The 9,735-nt window shown below is 41.5% G+C and overlaps 1 protein-coding gene and 1 long non-coding RNA gene across 4 annotated transcripts; one reads left to right on the forward strand and one right to left on the reverse strand.

Moving 5' to 3' along the window:
- Positions 1-41: 41 nt before the first annotated feature.
- On the forward strand, positions 42-7,545 carry LOC120926651. 2 transcript variants are annotated; one of them, XR_005746976.1, is made up of 5 exons: positions 43-427; positions 517-624; positions 1,019-1,176; positions 5,584-5,690; positions 7,458-7,545. It is a non-coding gene; the product is annotated as an uncharacterized LOC120926651 (long non-coding RNA). The 2 variants fall into 2 exon arrangements; XR_005746975.1 differs by having other exon boundaries at positions 42-624.
- On the reverse strand, positions 3,019-8,240 carry LOC120926650. 2 transcript variants are annotated; one of them, XM_040336773.1, is made up of 6 exons: positions 7,854-8,240; positions 7,452-7,621; positions 7,249-7,317; positions 5,597-5,656; positions 4,806-4,865; positions 3,019-3,687 (listed from the first exon to the last, which is right to left on the reverse strand). In XM_040336773.1, exons 1-6 carry the CDS (start codon positions 8,093-8,095, stop codon positions 3,311-3,313), a joined length of 978 nt encoding a protein of 325 aa, XP_040192707.1. In that variant the 5' UTR covers positions 8,096-8,240; the 3' UTR covers positions 3,019-3,310. The 2 variants fall into 2 exon arrangements, with proteins under 2 accessions (XP_040192707.1, XP_040192708.1); XM_040336774.1 differs by lacking the exon at positions 4,806-4,865.
- Between the last annotated feature and the right edge of the window lie 1,495 nt (positions 8,241-9,735).

Genomic DNA, 9,735 nt, shown 5'->3' on the forward strand with positions numbered 1-9,735 from the left:
TAATAATAATAATAATAATAATAATAATAATAATAATAATAATAATTAATAAATAATAATAGTTTTTGTTTACATTCACAAATCCAATATCTACTACCACCGTTTGCAAGAATGTTATCAACCCAAGCTGGGGTTAGTTTGTTTATTTTTCATTCGTTTTTGGAGTAATGTTTTGACTCCTTGGCTCTGAAATTAAGCCACAAAAAAAAAAAAGCTACCATTCCATAAAGAAACCTACTCCACAATTCCACGGCTCGCAATACTCCCACAAACACTGGGGCTCTCCTCCTACTGTGCTCTTGCTGCAGTGCAGACTGCTGCCACCTGCCCTCAAAGAAGAAATATTACAGTTCACGTTTGGAAGACATCTCACCACACTATGGATTTAATCCTGGTTAAGTATGTTGCCTGTGGCACCCTTAAACACGTGAGTGGCTTATCAATTTTCCCCTACTCACCTTCCATCATTCCATTAATTATTTCTTCTAATTTATATCCCTCTCTCTTTTTTTGCAGTTGCAATTTACTGACGTCATGTCTCACATGCATGCCTAACATTGGACCTGGATGTGGATGAGGAGGAAGCAAATAGAAAAACACATGAGGTTTTTTCAGCACTTCATAGTAAGTATTAAGACTAAGAGTAAACCCCACTTAGGATGTTATAATGATATACTTGTATGACTTTTTTTTTTAAATAAATCACATTTATTTGTCATTGTGTGTGAGTGAGTATGGGGTTAGTCTGTGTGTTTAAGGGTCAATGTGAGTATGTCTGTGTTTTTCTGTGATTAAGTGTCTGGGTCAGTCTGGCTTTGTTTACAAGGCACTTCATTTATTGGCCAGTGTGTCTGTCAGTTAAAGTGTGTGTCGTCTTTATGGGTCAGTGTGTGTCACTGTGTATATGTATATTTTAAGTGGGTGTGAGTAAGTATATTGGTGTGTGTCATGGAATGCATAATGTGCAAAAATGTTATTTTGATGTATATATGGAATACAGTTGTGTTACTTATTTTAGGTTTTTTGACATCGAAATAATTTCTTCTATGCCATTGTCAGTGTATCACCTCCACACTTCCCAGAGCTACAAATCTAAACTCATGCTCTATCTTGGCCCTGGTATTTTGATTCCATTCTGACCACCAGGGATCTGAATGCTGCTCAGCTCCATGCAAGGTAAGAACAGGGAGACTGGGAACTGTATTATCTTTTGGAATAGTGATTAAAATTCCATTGCAGCGAAAGCAGATATTTTCTCATTAGTTTACCGATCGGCAGGGATGGACTGGCCATTGGGACTACAGGGAGTTTCCCGGTGGACCGATGGCTCAGTGGGCCGGCTTCAGTGACAGCAGACCGCCGCCCCCCTCAGCTCCTCTGTCTCTCCCTACCCACAGCGCTCACCTGGGGGGGAACAAAGAAGCAGAGGGAGGACCAGAGGAGCAAGGGGGGACGACAGAGGAGCATGGGGGAGGGGACGGACAGCTGATTTAACAACTATGGCCTGGGAGTTTCTCACTTCTGCCTAATCTTGTCCCATAAGGGGGGGGGCACCAAACTGATTCTTTGCCCCGGGTGAAATAATGTCTAGCTTCCCCAGTGGTACTGCCTATAAGAGTACCAGTACCAGCCGTTCTACTCTAATAAAGTAGAACGGCTAGGGGCTAGTGAAGGGGGAGAGGGGGCTTGGGTGGCCGGGGGGGGGGGTGCGGGAGTTGTCCTGTCAAAGTGGGCCAGTCTGGATGAAGTCCAGGGCCAAATTTTTGTCCCAGTCCATCCCTGCCGATCGGGTACATTCTCTGCCTAACTCAGCTCTGCTGCATACCATTTGAAGATACAAAATTGCAAAATGCCTCCACGTGTCTTTACAAGATGTGATAGTGGGATACATGTTTTTCCCTAATGTCTACTTATATTGTCCTCCGCTACCTCCCTAGCCCCTCGGTCTATAATTTTTCACCCTGGCTATCTTATTCCAGTATCCACACTCCCACTGCTGTTAGTATCCCCCCCCCCCTGCTTCCTGTGTTGTTTTACTGTCCAGTGTCCACTAACAGTGGGGAAACATTAAAATATAAATGAATAGTTTAAGGTAGACTGTGTGGGCCAGATTCACATAGAAGAGCGGCGGCGTAACGTATCATAGATACGTTACACCGCCGCAATTTTTCATCGCAAGTACTTGCACTTGCGATGCAAACCTACGCCGGCGGCCTCCGGCGCAAGGCGGGACAATTTAAATGGGCGTGTGCCATTTAAATTAGGCGTGCTCCCGCGCCGGACCTACCACGCATGCTCCGTTTCCGAACTCCCGTCGTGCATTGCGCGCCGTGACGTCATTTTTTCGAACGGCGACGCGCGTAGCGTAATTCCGTATTACTGGACGGCTTACGCAAACAACGTTATTTTTAAAATTTCAACTCGGGAACGACGGCCATACTTTTAGACAGCAATACGCTTGCTGACTAAAGTTAGGGCACCAAAAAAAAAAGACTAACTTTGCGACGTGAAACTAGACTAGCGGCGACGTAGCGAACGCTGGATCAACTGTGGGAATGGAGTTGGGTGTATAGGATTTTACTGTGTTTTTTATTTTTGTTTTTTTATTTTTTGTGGTTGAACTGGATGGACTTGTGTCTTTTTTCAACCTGACTAACTATGTAACTATGTAACTATGTAACGCGAAAAACCGCCGTCGATCGCCGTAACTCCTAATTTGCATACCCGGCGCTGGTTTACGACGCAAACTCCCCCCCAGCGGCGGCCGCGGTATTGCATCTTAAGATCCGACAGTGTAAAACAATTACAGCTGTCGGATCTTATGGCTATCTATAGCATAGATAGAACAACAGATACAACGGCGAATCAGCAGATACGCCGTCGTATCTACTCTGTGAATCTGGCCCTTAGAGTTTGAAGTTCGGAATAAAATACTATTGTGTGTGGGAAATGAATACATAATAATTTAGCAGATAATGTGATGATGTATATAAATAAATAATAATAATAATAATAATATTAGACCAAAAATAGTTTTATATTCACAAAAAAAAAAATATTTTCATAGAAATTACAAACACACATGCTGGGTAGGTGTAACTTGGCAGCATAAGAAAACGTTTCTACCAAAATCAAGGAACAGTAAAAAGATCGATTCTGCATAATAATTTGCGATGAGATGGGCAGAGGAAGGTCTAGCCTTCATTTTTCAAAACGTCTTTGTTGGTTATATGTTCATCGTAGCTCCCAGGCATTGGAGCAATGTGTCTGGAAATATCTTCAAGTAAACAAAATATACTCTGTCCAATGCCTAATTGTGTTGTTGGCTTGCCCGGGCCAAAATTATTTCAAAACTCTCAGTTTGCTGCCTGCTCAACTGATGGGTAAGCCGGGTAAGCCTTTTGACCTTTCGTTGTAGTTTTCGGTTGTCACACCTTAATTCTATAAGCTCCCTCAGAATGATCTCCTGCACAGTTGGGAAAGGCGGTACAGCAGTAGGTGGCATCAGGGCATGGGGTGGCTGAATGAATGAACCTTGTCCTCTGTGCTCCTCCTCTGGGCCGGGGGAGAAATCAGGAGTCTGGGGAATGATAGGGGTAATCTCTGGCTGAATCTCCAGCCTCTCCAAAAGAAGAACAGGAGAGTGCGGGCTGCACTGTACTCTCCTCTCAGGGTGGTATTGCTGATCTGAAATAGATAAGATAGGCAAAGTTTGATGAATGATGAAAGCGTTCATAGTAATGAATTTATTCAGATTAGACTTTTATGTAGTAGTAATATTGAATAATGGAGCAAATGAAAGATTGAGTTGGGGAGGGGGGATAAGTTGTATTAATGATTGAGAGAAAACAAAAAATCAATTTAAACTTATTTAGGTAAATCTACACATTGCATTTATATCCTAAAGTTAAAAAAATTTAAAAGGTTATTTAATAAAATAACCTTTATAGAAGTAAATAAATACAATATAAAAATTGCAGAAACAGAAAATGCCTTAAACAGAAAATCTTTTTTCTTTATTAGATAACATATTTATCAGCATATGACACGCACATTTAACTCCTGAAAAGCTTTCTGTTAAAGACGGAAGAAAGAGTGAAGATAATGTTGAAGATAAAGTTCTTAAAGGGTGCCAGTAGGTTGCAGGTAAAAAGGGCATATGTCTTCTAAATTTATTATCGTAGTATTTTTGATATCCTACTGCAAAAACCTTTGTAGAGCTTTTATACCCACTAAAAGATAAAAAAATACCTGTAAAGCAAAGGCATAATGAGCTAGTATGCACAGCATACTAGCTCATTATGAGCTAATAACCTTGTAAGTAATTTAGTGTGCCGTGCTAGGTTTGCAGGGCGAATATCTTCTAAACCATACAGGTTATAGAGATATTATGTATAGATATTATAGGCTTAACGGTAGTTTAAAAAAAAAGCGCAAAAGAGCTGTTGAACACCTTTCAATAAGGGCTACTAAATTCAAAATCATTAAAAGAACCAAAGGCAGAAAAAAAATTTCAACACGGTGGAGTTCAGCAAAAAATCTTTGTGATAGAAATGAATCTCTGACATCACAGCCACTCTCATTTATTTCCACAGTTTGCGCAGTCCTCCTTGATATATCAATCCCCCTTCAAATCACAGTGTCCCTTTCACAGTCACGTTCTAAAGGTATGAGGTGTCATTTTTGTACGAATTTTTTAATTGAACTTTTAGGTGTATTACATGAAAATGCCTATGTGTAAATAGGGTACATGATGATAATGGAGTTAGTGCTGTGTCCTGTTTCTTCCCAGACCATGCACTTACCCTGAGGAGGAGCAATGGTCCTGCCAGAAGCCGATGCTGGAGGGTCTTGAATGCAGCTTTCTGTTAAAGACGGAAGAAAGAGTGAAGATAATGTTGAAGATAAAGTTCTTAAAGGGTGCCAGTAGGTTGCAGGTAAAAAGGGCATATGTCTTCTAAATTTATTATCGTAGTATTTTTGATATCCTACTGCAAAAACCTTTGTAGCGCTTTTATACCCACTAAAAGATAAAAAAATACCTGTAAAGCAAAGGCATAATGAGCTAGTATGCACAGCATACTAGCTCATTATGAGCTAATAACCTTGTAAGTAATTTAGTGTGCCGTGCTAGGTTTGCAGGGCGAATATCTTCTAAACCATACAGGTTATAGAGATATTATGTATAGATATTATAGGCTTAACGGTAGTTTAAAAAAAAAGCGCAAAAGAGCTGTTGAACACCTTTCAATAAGGGCTACTAAATTCAAAATCATTAAAAGAACCAAAGGCAGAAAAAAAATTTCAACACGGTGGAGTTCAGCAAAAAATCTTTGTGATAGGAATGAATCTCTGACATCACAGCCACTCTCATTTATTTCCACAGTTTGCGCAGTCCTCCTTGATATATCAATCCCCCTTCAAATCACAGTGTCCCTTTCACAGTCACGTTCTAAAGGTATGAGGTGTCATTTTTGTACGAATTTTTAAATTGAACTTTTAGGTGTATTACATGAAAATGCCTATGTGTAAATAGGGTACATGATGATAATGGAGTTAGTGCTGTGTCCTGTTTCTTCCCAGATCATGCACTTACCCTGAGGAGGAGCAATGGTCCTGCCAGAAGCCGATGCTGGAGGGTCTTGAATGCAGCTTTCTGTTAAAGACGGAAGAAAGAGTGAAGAGTCAAGGTAATGTTCATGAAAAAGTCAACAGCTGTATTTACAATTTTTGCCTGAGATATGTCGTATAACTACAATATTTTCTACTATGAAATCAAATATTCAACCAAAAATGGACTGAGGAAATGTAAAATATAATCAGAAGTTGCTGATGTGTTAAAACAGATGTTACATTTCTGGCAATTTTTAAGATTAACAAAATATATGTAAAATATGCTATCAAGTATCTACATATCATTTACTACAACCCCCATATACATAGTACCAGGGCTAAATTAGCTACTAGCCAGGCCTCAAGGGTTACTAGCCAACAGTTAGTTGCCACACCCAACCCTTAGCTTGCCCCACCCCTAATTCAACCCCTAAACACGCCCTCATAAATTATCTCATTAAATGACACAAAATTGTTTTATGCAGAATAAAATATAAAAAAAAAATATTAACACCAACTTTATCCAAAACCACCAATGAAGCCTGCCTGTGCCCACCTATGTAGCCTGTGCCCACCAATGCACCCTGTGCCCACCATGCAGCCTACATGTGCTGCAGGTAAAGAGCGATAAACGCTTTCATTTCAATTGATGTTTTCCCGCTACTAAACAGCCCTGCCCCATGGCCAGGAAACTTTAATTTACAGATCGCCCGTCCTGGGATTGGACAGGATAAAAGTCCCGGAGGAGGGGATGTATGTGGCAGCAAGCGGCGGGGAACACGGCAATGTCAAATCAAAGCTGTTATCGATGTGTTCTCCTCTCTCTTCCCCCCTGTGATCGATGAGAGAAGGACTCCCTTTCAAACTATGCTGTTGGCGGAGCTCTCACCCCTTTCTCGGCATCCCTCAAAATCTAGTCACAAAATGAAAGCAGGCAAGTTTGAATTTGGAAGGGTGCATACATACTACTACTATACCCACCTTTTGATTTAAAAATCACATTTCTTACATCAGCTTCCTCAGAAGCTGATGTAACCTTCAGAACCTTCAGAACCTTCAGAACCTGATCAGAACCTTCACATGACAGTTTCCCCTTCACAATTATGTTCTGATCTGAACCCCCTTCACAGTGGTAAATTTCACCCACCTTCACAGCACATGTGAACAGCTGTGTTCTCTGTCCCACCCTGCAACTTGACCCACCTTCACCTAACAGCCCCCCGCAGCTCTGCCCCCGTCACAATTCAGCATCCACAGCTCTGACCTTGCTACCTTGCTTGGGCACACAGAACCGTAGACACAATAAATACTATAGTGGGTGGAGCAGAAGTTGCTGAAGTTATCCAGCATAATGTTGTTTGTTAGGGCCGCATAGCAACCAACCAATCACCTGCTGGTTAATTTTAAAAAGTTCTCTTCAGCTGCTCTATTGCTGCCCACTATTTTGCATTGCTATTTTTTCGGCTCACTGTGCATAACGAGCCTTCTGCTCTCGACTGTGATAGTGAAAGCTGAGTAGCCAGGGAGACAGAAACGGCACCTAATTGTCTCAACTGTGACGGTCTGCATGGCACAGTGACTTGGTCCAAGTAGTAAATAGCAGTTCATTAGATATCCTTTGTGTTGGGTACTCACCACCAGAATGTTGTTGATAGGATGTACTTGGAGTTGGAGCTGATCCTTCCAAGGATGATGTTTCTTGATCTGGAAAACATGAATGTAAAAAAATAAAAATAAAAGTCATACATGTGTAGTCATCATAAACAATAAGATAGCTTTACAAATATATTATAACTGCAATATATATAAATTATAATGATATATTTAATTTTCCTCACCACCAGCTCTATGATTTTGACCCCTGCTGCTGAATCCAGGGACATCCTCTGCCAGAAGGACATCTCTTAGCTCCGCCTCCCACTCTCGCAACTTGATAGGCTTTCCTCGGTTTTGTCCTAGTCGAAGCCTCTGCATCTTCTTTGTAACCATTGCCCGACAATCATAGAACCTGCAAATGTACATAAACATTACAATTACATTAATAAAAAAACAAATACTTAGATTAATGTTTTTTGAAAACCACATTTCTTTTCACATTGTGATGGTTATATGTATACTGTTCAGCATGTGGCTGTGACAAATACATTTTTTGGTTACGTTGAACTGTTACTTTTTTGTTATTGACTACAAAACTGTGTATTTTTTACACAAGAGTGAAAGAATATTTTAATATTAATTACCTGTGTCTGACGCCATTGGTGGGCCTGTGAAACTTGGAGACCGCATTCACGGAGTCCCGGACTCGTTCCCAGGCTGCTGACTTCTCAGATGCTGGCACGGATTGGCAGAAGAGTGTCACTTTTTCTTTTGATACTGCAGCAACCAATGCAGCATTCTCCTCTTTGGTATATATGGGTCCCCTTGATTTCTGTCTCTTGGTTCGCTTGTTCTGCTGCACATCTGAGTCCGCACTATCTGACATAGGAGGGGCCACATGTCTCCTTTCTTTGCCATGCTCCCGCTCCACTACACCTCCACATTCCCTTCCATGCCTCGGCTTCACTCCACACCAATCCTCCCCTCCCCGCCTCCTCTCCCCTCCATGCCTTTCCTCCACTACCCTCCTCTCCTCCCTTTCACGCCTCTTCTCTCCTCCACGCCTTTCCTCCACTACCCTCCTCTCCTCCCTTTCACGCCTCCTCTCTCCTCCACGCCTTTCCTCCACTACGCTCCTCTCCTCCACTCCACTACTCTCCTCCACGCCACTCCTCTCTTCCCCTCCATGCCTCCTCTTCTCTCCATGCCTCCTCTTCTCTCCATGCCTCCTCTTCCCTCCATGCCTACTCTCCCCTCCATGCCTCTCCTCGACTCTACTCCTCTCCTCTCCTCCACACCTGTCCTCCACTCCACTCCTCTCTTCCCCTCCACGCCTCCTCTTCCCTCCATGCCTCTTCTCCCCTCCATGCCTCTCCTCCACCACACTCATCTCATCTGCTCCACACCTCTCCTCCACTTCACTCTCAGTCACACCAACAAGTCTCACATCAACACACTGACTAACACCAACATTCTCACTCTCAGTCTCAACACTCACATGTCCATTCTCACTCCTATACATTATTTTAATTGCCCAAAAGATAGCAAACCAGTGAAACCACCACACAAAAACAAGTCGAAATTCGACAAGCCCACCTCTGCCCTGCTCTCTGTTCCTCCCTCGCCAAACCACGCACTCATACACCGTCTCAAAATGGAGTCCAGGGGCGGAGGCTATAAGCCGCGCATCGAAAACGAAAGTAAAGTATGAGATTTTCGAATGGTTAAGATTTGCTGCGATGTACTTACGAAAGTACGAATGATTTACAACACACATTAGCAGCGTTAGCGGAGCAATTCTGACACATTGCGTAAAATAACGAATTAAGGCCCGATTACAAATTTACTAAAACAATCTTACGAAAGTAATAATCAGTCAGTATCAGTAAGACCGTCAAGTAGTCTATCGCAGCCAAGTTAGATTTACAAAATTACAATGAGTAGTGTGTTGAATCAACGTAAAATGTATTTTAACTGAATTACGAATGCACTAAGATCTACTAAAGCACGTTTTTACAATCGAATGAAACAAGACACGAAAATACGAATGATGATAAAACAACGAAGATCTATTTCCTACGAAAATACGAATGCGGCACGATGGTAAATATAATGTAAATACGAATCTAAAAAAACGAAAAATATACCAAGTAAAAACGAATAAACAAATAAATTCATTCAAAAAATACGAACGAAGCAGAATACAAAACATAACGAAAATACGAATCTCGATTCAACGAAAAATAAACTAACAAAAAAAAACGGAAACGGAAAAAAGAGTGTTACGAAAATACTAAAGAGTACGAATACGATAACTAACGTCTTACGAAATTACGACTCGTTACGAATCACGATAAACGAACAGAAACGAAACAGAAATAAACGAAAATTTTTGCTGTGCACATGTCTAGTCCCTTGAACCTCATGTGGCGCAAGGTAGCAAACATAAAGGGCCAACTCAGGCGATCAAAAGCCTTTTCAGCATCTAGACTCAGTATTAGGGCTTCCGCCCCGTCTCTGTTGGCT

Source organism: Rana temporaria, chromosome 2 (assembly GCF_905171775.1).
Source record: "Rana temporaria chromosome 2, aRanTem1.1, whole genome shotgun sequence".
In the NCBI taxonomy this organism is placed as follows: Eukaryota; Metazoa; Chordata; class Amphibia; order Anura; family Ranidae; genus Rana; species Rana temporaria.

What these genes read in the sequence shown, in the direction of transcription:
- LOC120926650 (XM_040336773.1), bottom strand. Translation starts at nt 8,095, where the DNA reads ATGTCAGATAGTGCGGACTCAGATGTGCAGCAGAACAAGCGAACCAAG. An exon ending in ACCAATGGCGTCAGACACAG is followed by an intron (nt 7,622 to 7,853) that starts GTAATTAATATT and finishes GTACATTTGCAG; the next exon opens with GTTCTATGATTGTCGGGCAA. An exon ending in GACCATTGCTCCTCCTCAGG is followed by an intron (nt 3,688 to 4,805) that starts GTAAGTGCATGG and finishes TATCTATTTCAG; the next exon opens with ATCAGCAATACCACCCTGAG.